The sequence below is a fragment of the Colletotrichum higginsianum genome, chromosome 8 (genome assembly GCF_001672515.1).
Source record: "Colletotrichum higginsianum IMI 349063 chromosome 8, whole genome shotgun sequence".
NCBI lineage: Eukaryota > Fungi > Ascomycota > Sordariomycetes > Glomerellales > Glomerellaceae > Colletotrichum > Colletotrichum higginsianum.
Genome location: NC_030960.1, coordinates 2,849,282 through 2,877,247, shown reverse-complemented (window position 1 = coordinate 2,877,247; position 27,966 = coordinate 2,849,282). Strand labels below are relative to the sequence as shown.

Below are 27,966 nucleotides of genomic sequence, written 5' to 3'. Positions count from 1 at the left end.
CTGGTTAGTCAAGCTTGTGGCAGGAGGGTAATGGATCTGAGAATGGCATTTGAGACGAGGAGGAGCGTGGCCAATGGGCGTAAAGCCACCTAAGGCTAAGCGGAGGGCTGTCAAGGCGGTGGAGCATGAAGTGGTCCGAGCACAGCTAGCAGCAGTTGAGGTTTGAGGCTCTCAGACCAAATCTACATACGTACAGTACGGAGTGTCTAGGTGTCTGTGACGTACAGGCCTTGTACGGCTCTCCCACTGCGGTATTGCGGGACTTAGGCATGCAGTCACATGCCTTTGGATTTGGGGGAAACCCGCTACCTACCTAGGCAGTAGGTAAATAATCCTTGCGTGTTAGAGGTACCGGTAAGACATAGCATTCGACTTCACCCAGAGGCTGGGGCTGGGCTTTGATTAGACTGCATGGAATGAGACACACGATAAGTCGGTGAGAACCTCCCAACCCCCAACTTTGATCGATTTATCGAGGAGGCCAATATTTACGACGTGGAGATGCAACAAATCAAATGGGCGGGTCTCATGGAAACGATCCGAGGCGCGCTGAGCGCGCACTCCTAGGCATGCATATTCAAGGCTAAACCTTCCGTTTCAGCGCTGCGCTGGATAGCGTTGGCGTACTGAGTAAGTCGTTCACGTTCGCAGCGAAAATCGAAAGCAATTTGTTCCTGTTTTTTCGTGTCGATCTTTCCTCGGGAAGGGAATAGGGGGACGTCTCGGCAGACATTAGGGAAGAAGGGGAGGGAGCACCGCAGTACCAAAACCACACTGGCCAGCCCTGACGACGACGACGAAACTCCAGCGTAGAAGCTTCGAATAAGGCGCGTGTTTTGCTGGTGGGCATGGAAGGAAGGGCTCAGTGACCGGAGGAGATGCAGATGGGAATTGGGGCCATCCAGGCCAGGCCGTTTGTGGCTTGTCAGACGGCATGCGCCGGCAGCTGCAAGGCCCTGAGAGGTGGTATCCAAGTGATTCCACTTTATAGGTGACGACGGGGAGCGGGGGATGCGGTTTTACTGGCGGATGAGAGGCAACAATGACGGTGGAAGGCTGTCGAGGCAGACAGACCGCGTGCCACGCTTGCTGCCCACAGTGAACTTGCTGGCTGCTTCTATCTCGAAGTATCACCTCCCTAAACTTTACCTACCTGCTGTAGAGTTACAGCATACAGAGTAGGTACTGAGTAAATGTGTTGGGAAGTGTCACAGAGACCCCCAATCTCGCCCCCGCTCGACCACGACCCTTACTGTGGCAAACCCGTCAGTGGATCCGTACCTACCTAGGCAATTAGCAGAATGGTGGTGGTGGCTTGCTCTGCACCTTCACATGCTCTCTGTTTCCTTCTCGCTCTGCCTCTCTGACCCCCTTCCTGCCTTTTCTTGCCCCGATTTGTTGACCGACGACAAAAGAAGAATAGCCACGACGCAATCTCTCCTCAACGACGATCTCGCCTTAGCGACCACCATACCATACTGTGCCTAGCGACGACTCCTTTTTATTACAATTTTCGTCTCCGCACGAGCGAGGGAAAAGGTCTCGTGCCCCTCTCTCGTAAACAAAAAGCCAAAGCGACTAGGGTCGTTCGGAAGCATGACAGAGGGATGCTAACGGCGGCACTGAGGGAAAGAAGGAGAAGAACAAATAAATAGAAACATACCCGACGACTCTCTACTTCCTCGACACTTTTCGAATATCAACCCTTCAATCCCCACCCACCCACACCCTCCCGCCATCACTGCTTCCTCTCTCTCATTCTTTCTCTCTCACACCAAGCACCCCGGCCTTTTGCGTCGCACGACCTCATCACCGCCCACCCGCCCCTCCCTCGAATACCATCTACCGCTCTCGCTCTCCCTTCATCTTCTACCCCTTATCATTCCCAGCCCGCGTTTAACCCCTTCCACGACAACCCAGTGTCGCACGATATATTCGACTAAAGAACCCCGTCGCCGTCGTTCTCAACATTCACCGGGGCAATTTCCATCCTACAATTGGCCTCTCGGTATTGTCCCTGCCCTCTCGACACAGCAGCACGTGCCCTTCCCCTGCTCAGTCCCCTTCGGTCAAATCATGACCCAAGGTGCAAACAACGGCCACCTTAACGGGTTGGCGTTGCCCCACGTCCGAATACTTCCCCTTTCCTACGACAGCGAAGATTCCCAGCAATCCGCGACTCGTCTAATCCTGACTGTTCGACCAGACTGGGCTTCCGACGACTCCAACATCGAATTTATTCGCTTCACCGACGGCATCACCAATACCTTGCTAAAGGCGATCAACAAGCGGAAGGGCTGGTCCAAGGAGGATATAGACAGGGAGGCTATCCTCCTTCGAGCATACGGCAATGGAACCGCTGTCCTCATCGACCGCGAGCGCGAGGCCCAGAACCACGAGCTTCTCATGAAGTACGGACTGGCTCCCGAGCTTCTTGCCCGCTTCCAGAATGGCATGATCTATCGCTTCATTAAGGGCAGCGTCACATCCCCCGAGGACCTGAGGAAACCCGCCATCTACAGGGCTGTCGCTAGTAGATTGGCCCAGTGGCATGCGACCGTGCCCTGCATTACGCACCCGACGTCAGCGAACAGCCATGTCGACGAGAACGGTGCAAACGGTGACCAAGACCCAGATGCTATCATCGAGAACGCTGCACCTGGCAAGCCAGTGCCGAACCTGTGGACCGTAATGCAGAAGTGGATACTGGCGCTGCCTATCAACACTCAAGTCCAAAGGGAGAGACAAGAGAAGCTCCAGAGGGAGCTGGAGTATATCGTGAAGGAGTTCAGTCAACGACCCGGCCTTGGTGCCGATGGTGTAAGTAACACTTGCCTGATACCTGTTGATATAACACTGGATGCTGATGGACTGCTCCCTCCCTCCCTCAACAGCTCGTCTTTGCCCACTGCGACCTTTTGAGCGGAAACGTGATTGTGCTGCCGAGCAGCCTGCCTGCGAAGGGCAGTAAGAAGGAAGCCACAGTGACGTTCATTGACTACGAGTACGCCACGCCCTCCCCGGCAGCATTCGACATCGCCAATCACTTCGCTGAGTGGGGTGGTTTCGACTGCGACTACAACGTGTTGCCCACCAAGTCCCAACGCCGAGAGTTCATTGAGGAATACGTCCGCTCATACTTCAGGTGTTCCCAAGGTAATACGGGAGTTGATATCGAGGCGGAGACCCGGAAACTCAACGACGAGGTTGACCTGTTCCGTGGCGTGCCGGGTTTCTACTGGGGCATCTGGGCGCTGATCCAAGCTGTCATCTCGGAGATTGACTTTGACTATGCCTCGTATGCGGAGACGCGTCTGTCTGAGTACTGGGCATGGAAAGAGGAGAAGGAAGGCGACCGGGCGGCGGCCGGCAAAGAGATGCCCCTGCGCGAGAGACGATGGGAACAAATGGAATAACGCGACGAGGAGGTAATGTGACCAGACTCTTCAGGTTTCTGCCATCGACGCAAGGCCTGACGACAGTACCCAGCTGAAAGCACACAACATGATAAAAGACAAGCCAAGACAAAAAAACACACCGCAGAAGTTTGGCAAGGGTTTCTGTATATAAACTTCAACTGCGAAACAGAAATGGATCGGCGGGGGCGAAGCATGATATCGACACGGGCCGGCGTCATTCAACATGAGCTCGACGAAGGCCAGGAAAGAGCTCCGGGGCGTTTCGGGCGGGTTCCTTAGATGGGGTTTCATTGCATGCACTATTAACATTATAATTACCGTGATGTGAGAGAAATCGAAAACCATCACCGAGAAGAGGGGACGTTCATGGCCGACAGAACCAACTGACAAGACGATGCTTTGCGCTCAATCTAACATGCTTTACGCGAAGGAAGTTCACGAGAACCCATGGTGGCTTATACCTGTTGCGTCCTTGCAGGACGTAGTACCGAACAGGTGAGGAGACGGGTTTTGGGATGGGTTCCCAGACTCCAGATTTGACCCGAATGAGGATCAGGTGCTGATTCGTCTAACAGTAGCTCCGCCCTCTTAGCCAAGAATCGATCCCCTTTTTCAGCCTGCCTGCCAAGATAGGGTGAGGTGAGGTGAGGCAAGGCCCATGGCGCGGCATACGGTCGTGGTTTCGGCTCCCTTCCCCCCTTCGAGTTGGGGGCGTCAAGTGTTTGCTCCATCAGCCATTACACCCACAAGTCAAGCTAGTTGCAAAGGCAGTGGCAGGAGATGTAGGCAAAAAGAGAAGACAGTCTGGCTTTAGCGTTGTGATTATACATGTGTGCATTCGTAACCTCCTATCATACGTTAGGATATGAGAAAGTATCGCCCGTCTTGCAGTTACAGCAGCCATAACTTGTCCACCCTCACTTCGTTTTCCCCTCTCATGTCGACCGTTTCCAACCACTGCGCTGACCCATCACCCCAACGGCATTCGGTCAGGAGGGGAGGGTGACAACCTCACAAAACCCCCCACACTTTTATTCAGCTGCATTGTCGGCCGTGACATGCAATGTGCGACTATCTGCACCCTGCTTGACCTGGTTGAAGCAACATCAAGGGTATTTCCCCTTTTGATAGACCATCGCAGCAATGGCATTCGGGTGACTCCTCAACCAGAGCAGAGCGGCGCCTGCGGCAATACGGAGCCTTGATGGAATTGAGATCTTTCAAGCCCTGGGCTGAGCGAGGCAGCCGACTGCCTACGTGTTACTAGAGTGAAAGCAGGCGGTCCACATAGACGAGGGACTCAATAGACCAGGAAGCCTAGGAACAGAGTAACGATTCCAGTCGTTCCATCCCATTCATCAGCCCGTTGCAGAAGGTTTTCGTTTCGGATGCATGAGCTACTGAACCAACCATGCTGCTCCAGGCGGACGTGATACTGGTCGACGGGTGACGGGACCCCGATGCGCCGTACAAAATTAGCTGGCTGGTCTTACGGAGGCTGTACGAGGTTAGTCGGATGAGACTTGCTCGGCGTTCGACTTGGCGTCCGACCTGTGAAGTGCAATCTGCTCACGAGTAACAAGGCCGATTGACCGAGAAGAAGGTGTCTTGTTCGATACCAGATCGAAGGATCGGGATGCTGGGACCCGGGACCAGGACGAATGGGCCTGCAACGAGGATGAACCCTCACCTAACCGAACCGGATGGGGAGGGCAGCAAAAGGTCTGAGGGCTACACCGGTCGGTGCGGGTGTCGATTCGAGGGTGTGTGTGTGTGAGTGGGTGGGTGGATGTCAGCCAGGCAAAAATCACACTGTAGAAACGCCAACGTTTGGTGCAGAAAGGATGGATGGCTATGTGAATTTCTGCCCACCCCCTGTTCTCATTCTTCAACCTCCACGTTGACATCCTTACCTCGAGAAGCTTCTGACTGTTTGGCAGAACATTGCTGATGTCACATGGCGATCGGGCTTACGTGCGACGCCGTCATAGTCGACCTGTCGGTGCTGTAACACACATGAGCACGAATACCAGGTCGTTAGGGTGTATCCATGGCAGTGCAACTAATTCATGTCGCGGGCGTTTGATTGTTGTCAAACTCTCGTTGCTTTCGCCATCGATGGGGTCTTCCTGATGTTCTGTGGACCCTATGAAAGCCCTCCTTTCTCCAAACGCAGCTGCGGTCGACTTACCTCGTAGCATCGGATCACTTGTAGAGTGGCCCTTCGGACGAAAGTTTTTTAATGTTCTTTTGGTACGTCGATGGTGCTGGATGGCTCGAGACAACGGATGCGAACTGGTGGTTGTCCTGTATGTGGGGAATCCAGAACGTGTGGCCAAGACAGTGTCGGGGATGAGAGACAGAGAAACAGAGAGGCAGAAAGCCATGTCCGAATACCGCCGGTCATGCGCTCTTTTTCGTGTCTCGGTTAGTAAGTAGGTTGTTTACATTCCCCCTCGTTCGAGGCCGAGGGTTTGTGAACCGCGAAAGGGGTGATCGGAAGGGCATGAGGAGGGCATCGCCTTAATCATGGGGGATGGCTCGAACTTTCGCAACTGCATGCCCTGCCTGGCTCCAGCGACCCCATTCGCCATGCGACGTTCAACGCAGGCATCGCGCGTCGCACGCCGCTTTAACGGGAGCTTGTTCCCGACTTGGGAGCTGCAAGCTGTAGTTGTTGCTCCCAGCCATCTGCAGGTTGTAATGGCGACTCGGCACATGCTTGTTTCTGCCGGGACTGGCCCCAGCATCGTACCACGGACTCTGTAGCCCACGTGGAGTCTTGGTCCGTGTGGGTGTGGGTATATCGGTCATGGGGTTGGCGCGTCCGTGGTGGGAATTTCCCAAGGGAAAAGGGCAATAAAACAAGATGAAAGTCGAGAAGGGGGGAAGCCAGTAGTCAGGTGCGTGGTTGCGCAGGGCCGTGGGCAGGCGAGCAAGGCGGAAATGTCGCAATCTTTCGCCCACGGAAGGATTCCCCTGCCCTTGCGTGATGCTTCGAAAACCGCCCCAGACCTGGAAGAGAACCGGCGTTGCGAGCTGGACACATCAAGCCCACGCAGCGTGACAACAGAGCACGGCCAAGCCCAATCGTCCGTGCTTGAACTGTGCAATATCAGCCACATGGCTTCCCAAGCGCCAACACACGATGAGCAAAAATGGCCAGTCTTCATTATGTTGCCAATGCAGCTGATAGACGTCAAGAGCCGAGCGAGGAGCAGACAGTCTCTCTCGAGGCAAGCCGGAGGTAACACAGACAGGACGGGGGCCAACGAGCAGATTGCGAGGCCAAGCAAACGTCCGTTTGGTCTCGTCTCATGTCTTGTTCCTTTTAGCTTTTGTTTGACTTGGGGGGGCGGCCAGCGGTCGGCGGTCAGAGAGGCGCAAGCGACCCCACATCGACGTTGAACGTTCCCTTGTTTGTTTCTCCACGACGTTCACTCGTCCATCCTCCGATATGTAAGTACTTGTAGTATGTATTTGTACAGAGTATAGAGCATCGTAAACGCTTCTTTCGCGGTGCCTCCACCTCGAAGACGGGAAATAAAGCGGTACCTGTAGAAGACGAGGCCCTGCAAGGAAGCCCTGCCTACGCGCGATGAGGGCGATAGCTGAGGAACCACAAGGTGCGTGCTGAAGGGGCTGGAGCCAGGCCAGTCGTGGCCGATAGAGCGTTTCTAACTCCCCTTCATCACGACCCAACCGCCATGAATCTTCTTTGTTACTCGTTCTGCACCCGCAGTCTGCAGTGGGCCGGTTCTTCATGACGGAACATTCATCATGGAGGAGCTGAATGCCTCACTGCAGTCACGGCATCGGCATGCAGCGTAGATACAGCCTCCTCCGTCGCGCTTGGGAGCCACCCGGCCAAGCAAGTGGCTAATGTAACTAAGTAGAGGAGACGCTGGGATGGACCGGGGGCGTGGAATACCTACAGGATACATTCAAGACCCGTGCGAATTGGAGGATGGTCCGGTCCCAAGGCGGGCGTAACGGTATCAAGACGGGCGAGGTAGGACCGACGGGGAGCTGATAAGAAGCGCAAGGCGTGCTAGGCCAACTTCTGTCACGTTGTCTCCGTGTCGTCGCACTGCCTGCAAGACTTGGAAACGGCCATCGCGAAGTCGTCGAAACGCTTCACAAGCGAATAAGCTCCAGGCTCGAGTTTCGCAGGTCAATGAGTAAGGAGAGAACGGTTGACGAACTAATCGGGAGATGGCGGACGACGAGCGTCAGTCTGTCTGTTCCGCCGCGGATCGGATGCGCGGGCGCGGCGAGGATACTTCAGGACCCTTGAATATATTGGTCGGATGACGGCCGAGCTCTCCCACAGGGCTCCGACCATGTTTGAGAGACGTGAGGCCTTTTTGGTTATCCGCACTCTACCGTTCGATAAGCAGACTTGGGACTGCCGTGCTAGTTCCTGGTTCCGTGTGAATATGAAAGGAACAGGAACCCGAAAATGGCAGGCAACAGAACGAAGGACGAGGGAGGGCAAGATTAGGAAGCTACGAAGCCCACGATACCGATGTGCCGCTGGACCCCCCAGACAAGGTTAGGGCCCTCTCTTTGCGAATCAACAATCTCGCAACGCACAGTAGTGCTCGGAAGCCGAAGGGGACAAGTAAATATTGGGAGAGAAAGCAACGCTGTGAGACACATCAGGTGTTGGTGAGATAGACGACAGCGTGTGAACTACGCAAGGCAGCCTGCTATCTGTGGTTCAGTTAGCACCACCTATGTACCGTGTAGACGGCAACAACCTGTATGAAAGTGACAAGAGGCGGGTTGGTTGGCGGCGAATGTAACAAAAATTCAACCTCTCAGCGGGGCCAGACCCGGGGTGTGCCCGAAGTTTCCATGGGGATGTCTGGCAGATGGAATAATGCGACTACCTAGGGTAGGTAGTCTGTTCACGCAAATCGACTACGAGAGGAGGCTTGGAGCACCCACCTCATGATCTGGGTGATGGGCATCATGAATACCTAGATAAGTACAGATATGTACATTAGAAAATGAAAAGAGTTGGGAGAATACAGGTGGAGACCAACTAGCCAGGAGAAGGGAGGGGATCAGGACGAGGGGCGGATGAGGAGTCTGATGTACCCGTATTATGTACCTTGCTCCTTTCCTGACTTGTTGGTAATACATCTCCGTACCTGCCTTGCCTTGCCTTGCTATGCCTTGCCTGAGGGCAGCGGATACTTCTGAGGGCCTAATCCATCCAATGCTTGCGCGGGCAAGTGCAACCTTTCCAGATCCCGGCCGGACCTGTCGCCGCTATGTGAGTGCCCTCCGTCCGTCAGCCGTCCCCCAACTCTCACTCACCTCACGCCTCCTCCCATCTTACAATTACACTCCAACCTCGTTCGCACGTCTTTCGTCTGTGAAATCCATCCAGTCTTTCTTGTCACGTCTCCATTCTCCAAATCAACACACCCCTCCCCTTACAGCTAGCTACAAGTTTAAAACCCAGTTCGTCCCCCTCTCCCACCTCCCAGTTGTATGTACATAGAAGGTAGGTATCGGATCCTCTTTGCCTCATCCCCCCTCGTCACCACACTCCACCTTGACCTTGTCGCCGTTGCGGGCTCTCTCTCAGTAGTGTATCTCTTGGCTCTCCATCGAGCACCGTATCTAATCAACGTCGTTGGCCACACGCCCCACTTCCCCAAATCAACCCTGGCTTGGTATTAAGGTAATAAGAAGAGCTTCCACCCCGATCAGGGAGGGGACCAGCAGTGCGTTCGAGGGACGGTGCTTTCACTCGCTATCCTTTCCAATATTACCGAAAAAGAAGAAGAACAAGAAGAAAAAGAAGGAGGAGAAAGGAAACAAAATCCTCGACTATCATCACCACCCACTTACCTTCGTCCTATATCGTAATTTGCCTTCTAGTGGTTATCTAATTTTGCCTCTTCTTCGGCCGCGTCCCTCTGGCCCCGGTTCTAAGAAACAAAAACAAAAAAGAGACGGGATAGCAACGTGCCTGGCAGAAAGGCTCAAGCCCAAACTCGATTCGGAAAAGAAGACCGACATACTAGATTTGGAACTGGAACGGAAACTTCGACGGAGCAGGTCCGGCCCAACACGCAATTTGTGCCAGTCTCATTCGATCCTGACGAGACACTCCTTGTGCGGAAGAGGCAAAAGGCGGCAAAAAACCCGAAGCGCAAATCTTCCTCTAACCCGCCAAACAGAGGAGGACCTGCAAGATCCAGCCAGAAAACAAGCAAGGGGACATCAAAATCCAGATACGCATATGACGTTAGGAAAGCGATGAGCCCGGTCGTTTGGTGTACAGCGCAGTCCTACTTTCCACAACGACCACGGCACTACCAGCAAAAGCAAAAACAAAAACAGCAACAACCCCGTTCCAGCAACTAATGGCATCTGCAGTACGTGTGCACCCAGAGGCCCTCTGAGAAGCAACATGGTACCGCCGCCGCCACTAGCTTCCTTCTGATGCATACAAGACGAAGCGACGTTTAGACAAGTGATTCTTCCAAGAGTAGGAAACACCACTCATGTCGATCTGTCCCGCTTCCTATACGTGCTGTCTACCTACGGGTTCGAACAACTCTCAAAGTGTCGTCGTCGTCATCGTCGTCGGCTGGAGGAGGACGCCCTCGAGGCCCGGGAGGAATGGCGGCCGACCCTCACAACCTCCCCAATCCGGGCCTCGACAGCGCCATCCGCCAACTTCTCGACCAGCAGGCTGATATCCAGGCCCGGCTGGCCGCCTTGTTACCTACAAAGTATGGGCCCAATGTCAAGCTGGAGCTCAACATGCTCCGCCATAAACTGCGAGGCTTGCAGGCCTACTCCGAAGTCCATCGTAAGCCCACCCACCTGTTTTGTTTTGACGCTCGCCACTGCCTTGTTCTGACCATTTTGCTTTCTTCTCTAGGTCTTTCTTCCAATGTTCCTATCAACTCCGAGCTTGAGGAGGCCAGGTCATTGCAATACCGATGCGAGTGCATCGAGACTGCGTTTCTAGAGCAAGGTGAGTTACTTTTATGACACCAGACTTGTCGTTCGAAGCACGAAGCCTCCTGAAAAATGCCTAATTCCGTATCCAGGTTTTGACTTATCAGACCCCAGCATGGCAGATGCCCTTAAGCGGTCGCTGTACGACGAAGCACCGGCAGGATACGCAGCCTGGTTGGATCGAAATCTTACTAGCTACGATCCCATTGTACGCGGATGGAAAATGAGGGAAAGCCTGTCACCGTCATCTCGGTCCGCATCGTCATTCAAATGCTGGGATGAGCGTTGCATACACTACATCTACGGCTTCTACAACAAGGACGACCGAGACAGCCATTCACGCGAGCACACTGTTCACGCCCATCGTGACTCGGGCTTGTCCGTTGGCAATACCCCTCCCCTCCCCTTTCCCGACCACACGACAGCCCGACCGTGGGTTTCCGATGTTGGAAAGCAGCCCCGAGCGCTTCAGCTCCCGAAACCGTCCATCGGTGCACAACTGGCTCCGTTAGCGACAGCAAGTCAGTCCAGGGACCGTAGTGATCCTTTACAGTCCTACACCATGGCATCGGAACATTCTGGCCCTGGGCGAGGCTCTGTCGATTCCGAGGTCGATCCTTTGCTCCCCCCTCTTAAGCGTAGTAGAGTTGGCCAGTCTCGACTCCAGTCCATTGGCGAGTTGAGGTTGCTTCAGGATTCGGGGCCTTGTTTGCGCTGCATTGCAACAAGGCAGCCAGTAAGATCAACGATCTCTAGCATTGATGGTCGTCAATCAACTAACCATCGATGACAGTGCGACTCTAACGAGCCGTGTTACTACTGTGCAGACCACCCCCTTAGTCCAGGCAGTGATTTTTGGAAAGCAATCGGTTGTCATCGCGGCCCTCTCGATGTTTTATCCGACGTCATGCTTCCGAGTGAGTTTTTCTCATGCTCTCAGAGAAACGCATGCCTAGGCTGACAGGTGCAATAGCGCCAGTGTCTCCCATACAGACCCAGACTCCGATCACATCACCGCTCACTCAGCGGAGAAGCATGAACGAGCATCTGGAAAACCACTGCCGCATATCACCGGACATCCTCCATGCTGTCAAGTCGAACCTTGACTTTGATGACGGCTTTTGGTGGACAGAAGGGCTGATGAACCTGCCACTGGCCAACCCTACACTGCCAAACTTTTCTAGGGAAGCGACCGAGCGACCACCACCGATTCTGAGTATACTCACAGCGAGTTGGAACGGAGGGGCAACTGCATACAACTTTCTCCATCTTTTGAAGACGAGCGGCTTTATCACGCCAACACGAGAGATGGAAGAGACGGCATACCCAGTGCTGTATCGAGTGAAAGTTCTCCTGCGGGAGGTCATATTTTGGGATCTCGAACAACCGGAACCCTCAATCTATCTGGACGGTGGCCCGCCGCACCGGCCCCCCTTCACCGACGAGATAGACCAAGAAGCGCATCGTCGGCTGATCTACAGCTGTATGGCGCAATTTCTCCAGGCATTTGAGAGCGCAACTGTCAGAAAGGGACCACAGGACCCGAAAAGCTGGCTCGCTGTGTTCATCGCGTTGTGCATTTTCAGCATTGTCCGCACAATTATGGTGGACATGACGTCGTGCCTACACAGACGCCAATCATCTCAGACACCACCGACCTGGAGCGGAACAAGCAGCGTACACGCCATGCACAGCGTCTACAAGCTCTTGGTGACGATCTTCGCTGCTTCTGGGCCAATGCTGCTCGACGAACAACCATTCGACCTAGACGAACGGGGCAGGAACGCAATGGAATCCTTGAATGCGATTGTACGAAGGGATGTTTGGATCCAGCATGGTTTTGCGTCCTCGAAGGATTTCCTGATACATCTTGGAGATGGTGAAATGGAAGGCACAGTCACGTTCAACGGCTTTCTGAGACAGAGGATTCCTCTGCGGACAGGTATAGTCGGTCTACCGTCCATTGTCAAACTTGGCGAAGAACCAAGGCATGCCATGTATGATCCCCGGGCTTTGGGCGATCCTTGGATCCCGCACCCGGCCCCTCTGTCGGAACGAGATCATTTTGGGACGTCGGGAGGCCCCGAATTCCTCACATCTCCCCAGGGGTTGGACTCTCTAGGTCGCAGGCACACGGTTGGGGAGAGCCCAACGTTCCCTCAAGGACCAATGCGGCCCCTGGAATCCCCGCTGACAGGCAGTAGAGGGCGGCCTACGTACCAGCGGCCGCCATTACGTCGGGTCTACTGCATCAAATGTAACGAGTATCCAGAAGGATTCAGGGGCGAGCACGAGCTACGAAGGCATACCGACGCCAAACATGCTTCCCTAGTCAGGCGCTGGGTGTGCACCGAGCCAGACAGCTACAGCCCGACCCTTCCACAACCCGTCATTCCGTTATCGAAATGCAAAGCATGCGTGACGCAGAAACGATACGGAGCATATTACAATGCAGCGGCACATCTCCGGAGGGCACACTTCAACCCACATAGGGGTGGAAAGGCCAGTGGTGACTGGCCACCCATGACTATCCTGAAGGACTGGATGAAAGAGGTGCGGCAATCTGTCGACATCCAGGATCAAGACGATTCAAGTGGAGGGGAAGACGTTGACTACAAACCGCCGCCGGAATACTTAACTCAAGCGCCGCCCCCGCCCCCGCCTCCGCCGCCACCAGTGGCGGCGGTCCGTTCTCCCACTTTTGGATCAACAATTCTTGCAGCAGCGCCGCCAAACATTCCTTTGACGATCGCTCCCGCGGAGCCGATGAGTTTGTCCCAGATGAACAGCCCGTCGAACAAAACACTAGATAACCGCACGCGTTGCCCTCACCCAGACTGCGGTCGGGTATTCAAGGACCTAGCGGCACACATGCTCACTCATCAAGAAGAACGGCCAGAGAAGTGTCCCATAGAAACGTGCGAGTACCACACCAAGGGGTTCGCGCGGAAGTACGACAAGAACAGGCACGCCTTGACACATTATAAGGGAACAATGGTTTGTCCCTTTTGCCCAGGGGTGGGAACTGCATATGAGAAGGCATTCAATCGAGCAGACGTCTTCAAACGCCACCTTACGTCGGTTCACAACGTGGAACAGACGCCACCCAACAGCCGGAAGCTCATCATCGGCGGATCTGGCAACATCCACAGCGACGGCGCCAAGTGCTCCATCTGCCGAGGCTACTTTGGGACGGCTCAAGAGTTCTACGAGCATCTCGACGACTGCGTTCTCAATGTCATCGTACCAACGTCGGCGAAAACACATAGAGATGCATCTGCGTTGCCCTCAACGTCAGGTTTGGAAGAGAGGGACCGACTCGACGAGGAGAACGCAAAACCCAGGTCACCTATGGGCGAGAAGATGGACATGAACCTATAGTGATGCGTTTGAAGTTGGGGACCTGTACCTCGAGATGATTGTCTTTATTCATGTGCCATATGAAGGATGGCTATCTTTCCGAATACCCCCGGTGTTTTCAACTTTGCATCATGTTTTCGTTTCGATGCAGCGTTACCTGATAATAATGCAATATACCACAACCCATGTTGGTCCGACTTCTTAATAACTTGCAGTGCTTCGTATCGACTATTGTCCGCTGTCCGCTAATTAGCTGCCAGAGACCAACGAAGACGTGCGCTTATCAGCATCTGGAAAGAGTTCTCTGCCCGCCCTTTCTGACGACAGAGGCAAAGTCACGCCGTGGATCACAGCTGGAAACGGGGAACGATGTAGCAGGTTTTCGATATGTTGTGACACAGCATCGGTTCGGTACCTTGCTTGACCCGAGGACCGCATCCAAGCAGTAGCTCTCTGCATCGTTTGATTGAAAAGTATCTGGCGCCTGTAAACAACACTCACGCCATGTCATACAATCCCGTTTCCCGGCACAAAAGCACACTCGTATCCACAAGCGCGCCGGTAACTCGAGGAAGCTTTACCCATTTCATGCTGCATTCATCGCGTGCTAATATAGAAGAAATTGTGGCGAAGTAGAGGGTGAGACAAAGAGACAGACAAACAGACAGACAGACAGACAGACAGACAGACAGACAGACAGACAGACAGACAGACAGAAAGACAGAGAAAAAGGTAGGGAAGGAGATGTGGGGTTGAACAGAACGTCGCTGTTCTTCGAGAAAGCTTCTCAAATCTCGAAGCCGACAGGGATGAGCCCCGTGCCGGTCTTGGGTTTCCTCGCATACCCATTCAACATCCTCCACCCGGCGCCACAAGCACGCCCCTCTTCGACAATGGCAGCGACACCCTCGAGGCTCTTGCCGGCCTCTCTCATCGCGGGCCCAGCCGTAACTGTATCTGCGAGGCGCAGTTCACCGCTGACCTTCTCCATCTCGCACCGCAGCAGCCAGCGCTCCCAGCTCCAGCCGCCGACAACGCCCGTGATATTGGCGACGCCGTCCGTGCTGCCGGTGACCATGGCCTCCATCGCCACTGTCCTGACCTCCTCACCCGTCGGGTTGGGCCGGAAGACGGGCAGTGAAGGCAAGGGTTTTTCTTGTTGGGATGGCGAGCGGGCGCCCATGGGCAGACACACCCACGCGCGGCGCACATCGTCGAACCCCGCGCGCGAGAGGCGGCCGAGGAACAGTTTTGTCGGATTGGGGTCATACCCCAGCGTCTTGAGGTCGAAGCCGAACTCGACGCTCTTGGCAAGGCCCAATGGTCCCGCGTTCATGATGTCCGAGTCCAGGACTGAGAACTCGAGGTAGCCGCCCGGCTTGAGCACACGCAGGCACTCTTTCAGACACGTTTCCCACTCGTCCTCGCCGTTCTCGCCAACGAACTTGAGGGTGGTGTGCAGCTCGCGCGCCGAGATGAGATCGAACTGGTCGTCCTTGAAGGGCAAGCGGGTGAGGCGCTCGACGGCGACCTGGCGGTGGTTGGAGGGGCCTCGAATATTGGAGTTGGACAACTGCCGGATGACCTTTGTGGTGACCGTGTAGATCTTGGTGTTGGGGTATTGCAGCGCGCAGTGCCAGGCCCAGTCGCACGCCGACTGGCCGCCCAAATCAAGGATACGCGCCCTGTCGCGGGCGACGCCGTCGCGGCCGGGGGCCATCCGGGACAGGCGGCCGAGCCGCTGGGCGACGGGTGCCGCGATAAGCTTGCCGCCGTTGAGCATCTTGACGGCGGCCACGTGCCAGGTCGGCATGGTCATCTGGGACATGGCCTCGTGTTCCTTCTCGCGGCGCAGCTTCTCCGGGTCGTCGACAAGGACATCGTCTCCGCGGGCGACGTTGGCGCTGAGGCGCTTCTTGGCGGATTGCGGCACAACGCTGAGTTGGTATTTGCCGAGGAGCTGATTCCGGTGGAACTCGCGCAGACAGACACGTTGGGCCTGGAGGACCTCGAATCGAGGGAGCTGGTGCACGAAGACGTCTTGCTTGCTCGAGCGGATGATGTAGTCCTGGAAGGCGCGGTAGTAGGCGGACTCCTGCCTTGAGAGCTTGGAGGGCAGGCGGCGGGGGATGTCGGTCTTGGTAATAATATCGGAGAAGCGAACCATCTTCTTCCTCGGGGCCAAAGTGATTTCCTGCTCAGGGAAGCTGTCGGCTTCCTCGTCGGCGGTCTCGAGGATTGTGTCGAGGTTGCGGCCTTCTTCCTCGGTCTGATCGGTCTCTACGGGCTTCAGGTAGGCGCGCTGAGCCATGAGCCAAAGCTCGGTCCGGTCGAGGTTGGAAAGGGCGACCTCCTGTTGCTTGCGCGCATACTCGGGGTCGTAGACCGTGATAATCTCGTCCGGGGCATCCTCAGTCTCGGGGGAGATAGGCTCGGCCAGTATCACGGACGAGCTCGATGTGTTTGTGGGAACGGTCGGTCTGGCAGTGGGCATGTCATCCTCGTCCATCCCCTCGTCATGGACCTCGACCACCTGTTCAACTATCGCCGAGGTAGATGGTGCCGAGATGCGGTAGAACTGCTCTGCTGCATCGTTGATGGTGAGCCTGGCAGGCGCAGCTGGCACTGGGGGCACCGAGGCGTCCATGTTCCAGGGGCAGCGATAGAATTGCTCTGCGGTGGTTGACGTGGGAGGTACCATGTCCTCGGGGGATCTGATTGGCATATGCCATGTCGTTCTCGTTCTGGGCGAGAGGCCGGAGAAGAAGCCACCAGGAGAAGGAATATCGAGCTTGGTGAGGTCGGCAAGAGACCGACGGTGGGAGCTAGGGGTCAGCTCGGCCACGCGTGCGGGCTGGGCAAGGATATTAGTCAAGAGACGCAGAGGTTGTTGGCGCATCTCAGGGACGGGTTCGTGAGCAATCTCAAGAACCTGATCCTGGTGGTCATGGTCGTGCTCGTGCAGGCTGTCGTTGTCGCCAGACAGTGCGTGCAGAGTCGCCAGAGCGCCGGGTTGAAGCCGCACACCGGACCAGTCTGTCTCCTTGCCGTTGTCGCTGCCGATGATTGGGGTTGGCGGGGCTGACATTTGGGCCAGCTGCTCTGAGCTCAAGCTCCCATCGAGAGATGGCGGGGCCGAAATGGTAGGCACTTCTTGAGCCTGCTTCGCCTGCATGAACGAGAAGACCTGTGGGGACATCTCGACACGAGTTGGTGGTGTAGGAGGCACTGGTGATGCGAGCGCCTTCTTGAGACTGGCAGCAGACCAATCCTCTGTTGAAGCGTTTCGACCGCCGGGGATGACCAAAGGGGGCAAGGCTCTGCGAGCACCAGCTGCAGTCTGCTTTGCCGCCTCATTACGACCAGAGTTGCGTCTCCTCACCGACGCTTTGCGCGACAGGACTCGACGCAACTCAGTGGGCTCATCCTCATCCGTGACATCGTACAGGTCGTCAAACTCGGTGACGTCGGTCATTACGCTTGATCTATTGTTATTCCAGGGGTTCGAGGACGTCGAAGGCGAGCTGCTCTCATCGGCCGAGACGGTTGATGGGGAGGACGGCAAGATCGGCGCGGAGAGGAAGTGGAATCCTCTTGGGGTGGGAAAATGGTCGCTCAGCGGTGATAGCCAGGCCTCAATCTTGAGATTTGAGGTTTGACTCCGGAGCTGTCTGCTGTCGGTGGCGTACTGCACATCCTCGCTCTCTTCCTCCATTATAGTATTAAGTGACCTCCCCGGCCTTCGAGCCTGCGTAGGAGAGGGAGGTCTGTATGACGACGAGGATAAGTGGATAATTTCAGCCATGTTCGCAAGTCAGTTATCCTGATGTAGACTTGCGGCACAATGTGCTGTACCGGTGCAAATATAGGCAAAATACGAAGATGTTTGTTGAAACAGTCTGTCGAAAGACGGCCGGCGTCTTTATGTGAATATGAAGCGCAAAGTAAGAAAATTCGTGTAAACGACAGGCAGCTTCGATCAACGAAGCCTTCAGAAGGGGTTTGACAATAGCAATAGGTGCGGCGAAAGAGATGAGAGAAGGAAAGAGGAGAGTGAAGGAGGCCCGGCGGTTGACTCGGGGCGAGTGATATAGTCTCGCGAGACCTTGCTCTTTCACAGCGGGAGGCGGCTAACCTGGCTAGCTGGCTAATGGTGGTGGTGGTGGCACGATTGGGTTGCGAGCTACGCTATCCGCACGAAGTGCGGGTATCCAAGAGTTCAAGGCCGAGAAGGCAGCATCACATCGCAGGCCGGATGCATTCAGTCGGTAGCACCCATCATGCAGCGCGTGTGCTGCGGAGACTGCATTCGCCTGAATGGGGATGTGCTACCGGTGCGTGAGAAGCAGTGATGGGAAGCCGACGAGCCCATCTCCGTCTCAAAAGGCCATGCCATCGATCCAGGGGTGAGACTCCTGCCCAATGGGCGTCCGCACAAGCATGTCTAAATTTGGGACACAGAAGCTGAGCATGGTCTGAGTGAGAGGGCGAGTGGCTGGCGCGCGCGAATCTAGGAGGTGAGAAGGTGGGAGCAACCCTGATTGGGAATGCAGAGTTGTCAGGCCACCAGCCAATCGCGATGGCAGAAGCTCGGCGGGCGCTTAGAAGAGACCTGGATTGGATGACCGACCAGTCAACCAAGCTCCGTGGCCAAGTTGAACGGGCCTCTGCGTTGGCCTTGTGGAGGAGAAACTATTGAGTATCGCATGGGGTTCACCGAAACTCATCACCTAGAGTTCGATCGTGTGTCGGTGGTGACTGCTCAATACCATAGACATGGAAAATGCAACTGGCGATTTACATTCCGGTCCTGTGATGCGACACATTATGAGCTCCGGCGGCTTCATTTTATAAGGGGTTGGGTAAGCAGTCCTCCTTTGGCCGCAGCTGTATGCAGGTTATGTCACTTTGCAGGTCGAGTTGGCATGGCTTGTTGGTGATGCCGGTAGGGTCGTAGGCCGGATAGAAGCAGATCGGGAAGCGAGCGCTGTGTGAGGTCGGCGGTCGTCGACTTTCGTGGCTGGAGATTACCTAAACATTCATTCTCCGTACAGTACGCGCTAACATATACACATGGCTGTGGCGGTCCATGTGTGCCCCGCCAGTAATTCAATCAACCCCGCAGTCGGCCGTCCTTGGAAGAGAGAAAGACAGAGGGAGGCACGCGTCTCCTGCGCCCTTGGTTCCTCCGCTTGACATCTTTTTGCAAGCGATCCCTCAACTTTCAAAATTGGCCCTCTTAAACCGTAATGGCCGATAATGACAAATCAGAAACCTCTGGCGAGCCTCAAGGCCGCCATGTAACCTACTGCGGTGGTGAGTCTCCTAAAGTTGCGCACCAGGACGCGAATTCTGACCAGTTACCCCACGTCTAGTCTGCACCCTTCCCCCAGAGGTACGTTTTCGTCACTCGCCGAGAGGCCACCAGACTTCGAAATGTTTGTTGATATCCGTGATATAGTATTGCGAGTATGGTGGTACGGTAAAGAAATGCCAGGACTGGCTTGAAAAGCACCACCCCGACCTATATGCCAGAATCTGGTCACCAGGTATGGATCTCGCACCACTTCGACTTGGAACTCTTGAGATGCTTACAAACTGTCTACAGAGGCTTTGGAAGCCGCGACTGCATCCCTCTCTGTCGACGCCCAAAAGCGAGCTGCCAAAGACGCACAGAAGAAGGCAGCTAAGGCTGAGGCTGCAGAGGCCAAACAAGCCGACAAGCTAGCCAAGAGTGTCGTCACCATCAAGAGGATCGAACGCAACAAGAGAAAGTACGTCACGTCTGTCTCCGGTCTGGAGTCGTTCGGCTTGGAGAACAAGAAGGTCGCCAAGGAGTTCGGAAAGAAATTTGCGACTGGATCGTCCGTAACCAAGACTCCGAGCGGCGGTGAGGAGATCGTGGTGCAAGGCGACGTCAGTGACGAAATTGAGGAGTTTTTGTTGGAGAAGTACAAGGAGATACCCGAGGATAACATTGAGCTGGTGGAGGACAAGAAGAAGAAGGCCAGCGCGCCGGCTTGAGCCATCAGGAAATGGGCGAAGACTAATTCATCAATTCATTATGAGTATGCCTGGCCGTCAATCATTTCTGTCATAATTGCCAAAACGCCGTGTAAATCCAACAAGTGACCTTGCGAAAGTGCGCCTTGCAACCATCCTCTATACTAGCAATGCCGTATAGGTACCCAATGATGCTTCTTTTGGTTCTTCCGTAGCAAACTATCCCCGTTTGCGCAAAACTCTCGTGGTTCCCACTGTAGATGCCGGCGCCGACTTGGGCGCTGCTGGCTTCCTGTTTGTTGCCGCACCGACGCCCTTCCTGATTGTTCCCATGACAGTTCTTTTCGTGGAAGTCGACGTGGTTGTCTTCTTGACAACTGTTCCTGTGCTGTCCTCGCTAGAGTCGCTCACTCGTTTGCCTGTTCGCGTCCCAGGTCGCGATGGCGCTTTGACTGCCGTAGTGGTGTTGGCCCGTCGTGTTCTCGTGGGAGGCGCGGTGCCTGTAGCAGGCGCAGGTGCCGACGCGTTGGAGCTGGCTGTCGAGGCGTTCAGGGGACGCGACGGAGCTGTACGGCCGGGTTTTTTCGCTTTCTCAACCATGTTCGCAAGAGCCGATCGAGTGCCTGTGTGCTGTTTGGCAGGGGATGAGGTGGGCCGGGCGATCTGAGAAGACTTCGACGGCGAAGATGGTCTTTCGCGTGCTAGTGATCGAGTGTTTGACGACGTTGGTGACAGTATCTGAGAGGAACTAAGGGGCGCTGGGGCAGCACGATGCTTCTTCTTAGGGTTGAGAATCTGCTCGTTCTCCTTGTCTCCGCCTACCATAGCATCACTAACATGCGTCATTAGCATAAGCCCATGCTATATCTGAGTAAAAACACACCTTAACCGCTTAGCAGACCGCGCTGGAGGTGCCAGCTTGTATGGGCTCGCTCGGGGAGGAAAATCCTTTTCAGGTACGGGCGGTGGCACCGAAGCACCCTCAAGACGCTTTTGCTGCTCGACGGCTCTTGCAACCAAGTCGGCCATTGTCATCTTCAGCATAGCTCTGGGGACGCGGTTGACGCGCATCTGAATACGTGATCGAAGGGTCTGTGCTTGCTGATTGTATTGTGCGCGAAGTCGCCTGGCGCGATCGGTCACTTTCGGACTGTTAGAAAATGCACTCAGATACCATTGAAGCACACAAACTCACGCTCCAGTTGCAGATTATCGATGATTGCCTGCTTCTGCTCAAGGCTGATCCCAAGCCTCTGCCGCTTGATGGGACTGCTGCTCAGCAGGGGAGGCGTACCAGCCTTTGTAGAGGCTCTTTGGCGTTGCTGGGACATCGTTGGCTGGTCTTCAATCCCGTTCGAAGACCTCTACTTCATTCGTATGGAGGTTATAATGTCTGTAGAGGTTTGCAGCCCGTTGTATGCGATGGCGGTTGGCGTTGAGCAACACTGGCGATGAAAGCGTGGAGGATGTAGAAGCTAAGGATGATGGGGCAGAGACCATGTTGTGAGTGGCTAATGCTGCAGAAAGTAAACAAACCCGGCAACAGGACGAATGCCTTACATAATATGTCCGCTTTCTAGATCCCCAATCAGTGCCGGCAAGGGGTCCCGTCCCAAGCCCGGTGTGTTTATACAGCATACAGGGGCTGCAACACCTGCGACCTGATCATCAGGTATCAAGCATCGCCCCAGTGATCGAGCTGCACAAGGGATGTTAGAGTCCAACACTTATAAAGAATTGAATATACAAAAAAACCATATGATGGTAGAATAAGTTCAAGTGCGCTGCTGGTGTTTTACTGAATGGTTGAGACACAGACCCGGAATGGGGATTCTCACAGTGCACCTGCCGATATGGGGATTTGTTAGAGAGGCCGCTCCAAAGTCTTGGTACAAGTGTGAGCTGCAAGGAAACCAGCGCTCTAAAGTAACGGTACTTATACGCAAACGGCGTCACCAGGCTGAACTGCCTTACGCAGGAGCTCTCCCGCCCTACCAAGCTTCCCTCCGCCATCCGAAGCTCTCCCATCCAACACCATACACGCCACGCCCTTCAGTCCCTACACAACCTCAACCACTTTACCGACATCGACCACAGCAACGATTACATCCGTTACCCAACTCGAAGGGTAAATCTCACGCGGCTATCCGCCTAAATCGTCAAGATGGTCCTTGAAGCGGTGATGGTCGTTGTCGACAACAGCGAGAGCAGTCGCAACGGCGACTACCAACCGACGAGATACGATGCCCAGGCCGATGCTGTCAACGTCATTTTTCAGACCATTACCAACGGCAATCCCGAGTCCTCAGTTGGCTTGATGAGCATGGGAGGGAAAGGCCCCGAGGTGTTGGTCACCCTCACGACAGATCAGGGAAAGATCCTCGACGGTCTGCACCGCACGAAGACCAAGATCAAGGGAACGTCACACCTGGCTACGGGCATTCAGGTTGCTGGCGTAAGTCTGAGCTCATTTTATCCGTCTTTCCTTTCGGCTTCTGCTAACCTGCCGGTTCCTTCAGCTCGCCCTGAAGCATCGTCAGAACAAGTCTCAACGGCAACGGATAATTGTCTTCGTCTGCTCGCCCATCGAGGAGGAAGAGAAAAAGCTGGTTCAGCTGGCCAAGAAGATGAAGAAAGGCAACGTTTCGGTCGACTTCGTGTTGTTTGGCGATCTGGACAACGATGACACGCAGACGAAGTTACAGGCGTTTAACGAGAGCGTCAAGGGCAGTGAAGGCTCTAACCTAGTTGTCATCCCCCCGAGCAGCAAGCTTCTCAGCGATCAGCTTATCTCGAGCCCGATTCTGCTTGGTGACTCCGCGGGTGGTGGCGGCGGCGGCGGTGGCGGTGGCGGCGGCGAGAGCAGTGGCGGCAACTTTGGCGAGTTCGACTTTGACCCCGCCATGGATCCAGAGCTCGCCCTTGCGCTGCGCATGAGTATGGAAGACGAGAAGGCACGGCAGGAAAAGAAGGCACGCGAAGAGGCTGAGGCCGGACAACAGGGATCGCTTGAGGACATCAAAGAGGAGGGCGAGAATGCTCCGCTCATCAACAAGGACGGCGAGTCGAGCAAGAAGAATGACAAGAAAGACGACGACACTATGGACACCTCGTAAGTTGGTGGCCTATGACCCGTCCCATGCGTCACATTCGCATGAACGCTACTTCGAGTTTGTAAAATAGAACATTGGCTCGGTCCTAGAGGCAATCGCTGCCCAATAGAAAAGGCTCTGGTACTCCTGCAAACGCCGTTTCACAATGATGAATATTGTCCAACCTGAACGAAATCAGACTCCGCTGCTGAATGTCCTCCCATGTGTCCGTCATCCGTGGCATTTTGCCTCGGAGCCTATCGATTGTTGATCTCCCTGATGTACGACAGCAGCTTGCGCTCAAACATTTCGCATCGAATTGGCATTTCCAATTGGTAGAAGGGGTTCTTCATGACGTAGTCGCTGTAAAGGTCGTATATCCTCCGCAAGGTCACGTCGATATTGGTCTGTGTCGTGTCGGTGAAGAGCAGGAACTTGGTGCCCGTCATGGTGTTGAAACACTGCAACCGGAAGTTCTCCGTCTCCATGACCTCCAGCCCCGTCGGCGGCTCCGGCCGTGTCGGGATGCCACCCGCCGCCGTTACGCTAGCTGCCGTCGCTGCCGCCGCTGCGTCTTGCCGGCTCATCAGGGGGTTGAGACGAGCGGTGATGGCGTGGACGCTGGCGACGCGTGTGAGTATCTGTCCGATCCTTGACTTGACCAGATTGAAAGAATGGGTTCGGGCTCCCGCTTACCCGTGAAATGTTCCTGCTAGCACGAGGTAGTCATTTGTACTCAGTTGGTTGAGGCCACCCTCGTGGAATGTGCGGTTGTAGATTAAGCCTCCAGCCTTGTTGATGACGATGAGCGCAAAGACAGTCCTATTGTTAAGGTCAGCGAGTGATTCAGTCACTTTCTAGGGGGTGGAGATCATACATGGCTTCAAGAGTCAGGTCTACCCACGACTGATGCCTTTTGATGATAGCTATTTATGGAGATGGGTCCTGGCTATTGTCATCGCACGCACTTGATATCGATATCACATCTGGCCTCAGGTTCGGGTAGGTAGAACACGCACAAGAGGTATGTGGGTAGACTGTCTGTGTGCCTCTCCAGCTGGTGCACGATTCGTACCCAGCGAGCCTTAGTCGCTAAATCCACACCAATGTCCCTGAGTCGACGCCCCCCCTAATGAAGCGGCGTGCCTGCGCTAGCCCCAAGAGACACACGCTCAGCGAGAACACCTTTTCCCCGGCGGAACGACAAGGCAGACGCCAGAGCCGACAGGGGGTGAGTGGACTTTCCCAGACAAACCACCTTTTTGGGGCAGGAAATTATTCTCAGCCTCATTCACAACCCACTTTCCTTTTCACTCCATCGTAGCTTCCGCCAACGATTACTCCACGACCAGCTTCTTCTCAATCACCATTTTACCTGCGCAGCAACACCAACCCGATCGGCTTGCCGCAAGCAACCCACTTCCTCGATTCTTTTTCCAGATCGGCCAGACCCCCCTCCGACCGAATTCATAAACGCCGACGACGATGTCGCATCACGCTCCCACTTCGCGCCCAAAGCCCCCTCCCCCGGGCAGCGAAGAAGCCTCGACCATTCTGAACCTCGGCGAATTTCAGCATGTAGATACTTTAACATTGTCGGAGGCGTCTCTTGTCATCAACGCGCTTGTGACGAAGCGCAAGATTGACCGCAAGAACATCAACGAGACTGAGTAAGCAATGATGCGCCTGCCGTCACGCGACACGTCTTTTTGTCAAGGCTGAAACAAGCCCACCTCATGGGCCTGAGTTGCTAATGCTTTGCTTCTCTGCAGGATGTTGACACAAACCCTCAACTACCTCGACGCCTTCTCTCGATTCCGTCAGAAAGAGAATGTGGAGGCTGTTGAGAGATTGCTCAGTGCACACAAGCAGCTTGCCAAGTTTGAACGTGCACAAATAGGTAAGCAGAATGTCATTTTGATCCAGGCACCACGTCACAAGCTTCAATAAAGGTGATTCCTTGCTAACCAAAGACAGGGTCCCTTTGCTGCGAAACCGCCGAGGAAGCAAAGACACTCATTCCTTCCTTACAAGACAAGATTAGCGATGACGATTTGCAAATACTTCTTGATGAGATCAGCAAGCTCCAGAGCCGATGAGAGGCCGAGACCTTTTTCTCCCACAATGAGGAAGACCGAGAGAGACATGCATCTACAGCAATCGTGCGAGGCGACGTTAGGGAATTAACATTTCCCTTTTTTCTGCGTTGCCAGCACATACAGCCAACGGTCAAGCAAAGTGGGAAACAGTTCCACTATTTGGGGCAGGACAAAAAGAAGGAGAAAAACGGAAATGATCACGAAAATGCTTCTGCACAGGAAGCCTGCACTGCATGTTTGGCGTACACAGGGGGAGGGGATCAGATTGTTTTTTAAAGTATGTGTTGAATACCAAAATACCCCTGAATTCGGCAAGGCCATATATACATACCATTCACCCATATTCGGCTACTGTCAAACTGCATTGACTCTTGTAGGCATCTCTCACATAACTTCATCAGAGTTGCGTTTTTCTCGTTGGGTGCAGTAGAGACGATTAATAGTAGATCTAGCTATGAGAGACCCTGAAGTGTCTCCGGGCCCGTTGTCAAGTAATCCATCCCAATTTGAATTTACTCTGACAAGAATCAGCCAGATCAGGCAAATCGCGTATCCGAAAAGCAACCCTGGGTATCTTCCAACGCCTGCCGAAGTTTAAAATCACCTCCAACTTGACCAAATCTTGGATCCAAGCGGCATCGAATGGCCTCAAGCAGCATTGGTTGACGTTTTCAAAAAGCATATCCTGAGGTCCCCTGATGAGCACCCCATGGCGACTCTCAGCCGACAGAATCCCACTTGGCCCAACTATTCACGTATTGGCCCTGGCAGCGCTCATTCTCGGTAGCGTTCAGCGTTCCTGTGAGATAGCTTGGGGTAGTCTCAGCGACAGGGTACAGCGAGCCACCAATGGGGCGGTACGGCTTGTACATCTGCACGCCACTGCGACTACTGTGAATTTCAACGACCCTGGGTAGCCCAGGAGAAGCCAACTCCGCGATGGCCGCCTGCTGAGGAGGGCCATGAAGCTCAGGGGTAGCCGTTCCAAGGCGACACATGAAGTCCGGAGTGGCTGTTGCCACCCGGGACAGATCAGGAGTCGCGTTGGCAGTGCGGCAAGCAAAGTCAGGGGTCGCGTTGGCAGTGCGCGGTGTGAAGTCGGGACTGGCTGTTGTAGCTCTTGCGATCACAGCCGACTGCGGTTGTGGAACTGCAGAGCCACGGGTGTCGGGGCTGATCGGGTGGTTCATCATTCTGTCAGAGCCCGTGTCACTGACTCGGTTGAAGCGAGTCTGGGGCTCCTCGTAGCGTCCTGTGAGTGATTAGCTTCATGGACCCCAAAAACAAGTCATTGACAACCGCCTACCCCCAAAAGAAGAGAAAACGTTCTCACGCCGAATCGGTTCGGCAGTCATTTGTGGGCTGGGACGGTCCTCCTCTGAGCTATTCTTGCTTTCGTCTCTGTTGATGGAACTTATGGACTCCCGCGAAGTTCTTAGCTTCTTTCTCTGCTTGGTGCAGAGAAACCAGGCTGCAATGATTGCTATAATCCCGATCAAGATGGAGGCGGCAATGCCACCCCGCACGCCAGCGGAGAGGCCACCCTTCTCAGCCTCGGGCTGGGGAGTAGCGATCGAAGTCGACGTGACGAGAATCTGAGGCTCGACAAGGGTAGCTGTGGTGGTAGGGTAAAGAAAGGGATCCGGAGAAGATATGGACGAGATGCGTCGACCCTCTGAGTCGGTGTACCAGGCACCTCCAGGACCGGTAGAGCCATACATGAAGATGGTGGTGGTCGTGCCTTCGGGCGGCTGGGTCTTGTGCGTGGTGGTGGTTATAGTCGTGGTGACAATGACCTTCTTCGGTGGCCCTGAGTCAGTAGCAGAAACGAGAATAGGCGCGGCAACAGATGCGACGGTCTTGGTCGATTGAGTCGAGGTCGACTCTCGAGAGCATTCGGTACCAGGGCATGGGTTGAAGTGGCAACAACCACGGTAGCCTTGGTTGCATTCGTAGTAGGAGAGGCCGACTTCGCAAGTCTCTTTGGCTTTTGCAACGATCGAGACGCGCATGTCGGCGGCAGGCAGGCGGGTGGTTTTGTCGAAAGATCGCTGTAGGTTTGTAATCGCAAGCAGGCACTGTGAGATTGACGTGGTCAATGACTCCAAGTTGCAAAAACTACCATCTGAGCCAGGTGGCAAGAGCTCTCGAGTGAGGTCGGAATGAAGTACAAGAATTAGTGACGATGAGGGTCTAGATTGGTAGAATGAAGTCGAAGACAGTACGGCTTTCCAAGTTGGTTCGAGGAAAACCCAGTGATCCTAAGGTGCTCTACCCACCTCAGCAGCCGGATTGCTTTTCAAAAGGCAATGGTGAAGGAAAAGGGAAAGAACTACCAAAGTGGTTGACAGACAGGCAATTGAGGATGGGCAGAAGGAAGGAAGGGGCGATCGGTGTTACCTGCCTCACCTCGAGCTTGCCTGCCCTGCATCCCTCTACTGCCTTCTTTCCTTTCCTCTCTCACTCGCCCACACCCATACTGTCGTTCATCTCGCCTGAGTGGCCCTCTACATGGTTTCAACCAACTGTTTGTCTCCTTTCTCTGCGGGCAAAGCAACCTACCCAGAGCATTCAAATTCGGATAGATGACCTCGCGCCAAGGTAATACCAGTCATCGACATGGACTCATAGACCAATCCAGAGCCAACCTTCGTCCCAAATGAGAGGTTTACACTGAACGCCAACTTACACTACAGGAAAGAGGGACGGTCTCCTTCCTTTGATCACCGTCCGTCTGGCCGTGTCCGGAGGAGGTTCGCCGCGTGGTGGTTGTTCCCGGACGAATGCTCTTAATAGACGAGTCGCAAAGGCCGTGTGATCACTTCTCACGACTCGACGGCGCAAGGGCCAGAAGCGAGGCGACGGAAACGGACACGGTAGGACAGCCAGGTGCAGCAGGCCCGTTGCAGTTGCCACCACGTCACGGACCGAGACAGTGGCCCTCTACCCGACGGGAAAGAATCGATCGCTTGTCGGTTAGATCCATGTCTCTCACTCGTCTCC

The 27,966-nt window shown here is 54.6% G+C and overlaps 9 protein-coding genes across 9 annotated transcripts; 5 read left to right on the top strand and 4 right to left on the bottom strand.

Annotated features, from left to right (window-relative positions):
• Positions 1–2,076: 2,076 nt before the first annotated feature.
• CH63R_11833 (Choline/ethanolamine kinase) lies at positions 2,077–3,416 on the top strand (the record flags this gene model as incomplete). Its single annotated transcript, XM_018306807.1, has 2 exons — positions 2,077–2,820; positions 2,895–3,416. The coding sequence occupies 2 exons, from the start codon at positions 2,077–2,079 to the stop codon at positions 3,414–3,416; spliced, it is 1,266 nt and encodes a 421-aa protein (XP_018153648.1).
• A 6,648-nt stretch (positions 3,417–10,064) lies between these two features.
• CH63R_11832 (Zinc finger protein) lies at positions 10,065–13,790 on the top strand (the record flags this gene model as incomplete). Its single annotated transcript, XM_018306806.1, has 5 exons — positions 10,065–10,257; positions 10,330–10,425; positions 10,502–11,145; positions 11,203–11,326; positions 11,383–13,790. The coding sequence occupies 5 exons, from the start codon at positions 10,065–10,067 to the stop codon at positions 13,788–13,790; spliced, it is 3,465 nt and encodes a 1,154-aa protein (XP_018153647.1).
• A 766-nt stretch (positions 13,791–14,556) lies between these two features.
• CH63R_11831 (Methyltransferase) lies at positions 14,557–17,484 on the bottom strand (the record flags this gene model as incomplete). Its single annotated transcript, XM_018306805.1, has 1 exon — positions 14,557–17,484. One exon carries the CDS (start codon positions 17,482–17,484, stop codon positions 14,557–14,559), a length of 2,928 nt encoding a protein of 975 aa, XP_018153646.1.
• Positions 17,485–19,018: 1,534 nt separating this feature from the next.
• Positions 19,019–19,793, top strand: CH63R_11830 (Translation machinery-associated protein 22; the record flags this gene model as incomplete). The annotated part of the gene is made up of 4 exons (XM_018306804.1): positions 19,019–19,085; positions 19,145–19,164; positions 19,231–19,318; positions 19,378–19,793. The coding sequence occupies 4 exons, from the start codon at positions 19,019–19,021 to the stop codon at positions 19,791–19,793; spliced, it is 591 nt and encodes a 196-aa protein (XP_018153645.1).
• A 198-nt stretch (positions 19,794–19,991) lies between these two features.
• Positions 19,992–21,103, bottom strand: CH63R_11829 (uncharacterized protein; the record flags this gene model as incomplete). The annotated part of the gene is made up of 3 exons (XM_018306803.1): positions 19,992–20,604; positions 20,656–20,914; positions 20,968–21,103. 3 exons carry the CDS (start codon positions 21,101–21,103, stop codon positions 19,992–19,994), a joined length of 1,008 nt encoding a protein of 335 aa, XP_018153644.1.
• An 833-nt stretch (positions 21,104–21,936) lies between these two features.
• Positions 21,937–22,888, top strand: CH63R_11828 (von Willebrand factor type A domain-containing protein; the record flags this gene model as incomplete). Its single annotated transcript, XM_018306802.1, has 2 exons — positions 21,937–22,227; positions 22,292–22,888. The coding sequence occupies 2 exons, from the start codon at positions 21,937–21,939 to the stop codon at positions 22,886–22,888; spliced, it is 888 nt and encodes a 295-aa protein (XP_018153643.1).
• Positions 22,889–23,121: 233 nt separating this feature from the next.
• On the bottom strand, positions 23,122–24,234 carry CH63R_11827 (Sybindin-like family protein; the record flags this gene model as incomplete). The annotated part of the gene is made up of 3 exons (XM_018306801.1): positions 23,122–23,485; positions 23,561–23,686; positions 24,206–24,234. 3 exons carry the CDS (start codon positions 24,232–24,234, stop codon positions 23,122–23,124), a joined length of 519 nt encoding a protein of 172 aa, XP_018153642.1.
• Positions 24,235–24,349: 115 nt separating this feature from the next.
• CH63R_11826 (RNA polymerase Rpb4) lies at positions 24,350–24,963 on the top strand (the record flags this gene model as incomplete). Its single annotated transcript, XM_018306800.1, has 3 exons — positions 24,350–24,534; positions 24,637–24,764; positions 24,842–24,963. 3 exons carry the CDS (start codon positions 24,350–24,352, stop codon positions 24,961–24,963), a joined length of 435 nt encoding a protein of 144 aa, XP_018153641.1.
• A 719-nt stretch (positions 24,964–25,682) lies between these two features.
• On the bottom strand, positions 25,683–26,975 carry CH63R_11825 (uncharacterized protein; the record flags this gene model as incomplete). The annotated part of the gene is made up of 2 exons (XM_018306799.1): positions 25,683–26,215; positions 26,270–26,975. The coding sequence occupies 2 exons, from the start codon at positions 26,973–26,975 to the stop codon at positions 25,683–25,685; spliced, it is 1,239 nt and encodes a 412-aa protein (XP_018153640.1).
• Between the last annotated feature and the right edge of the window lie 991 nt (positions 26,976–27,966).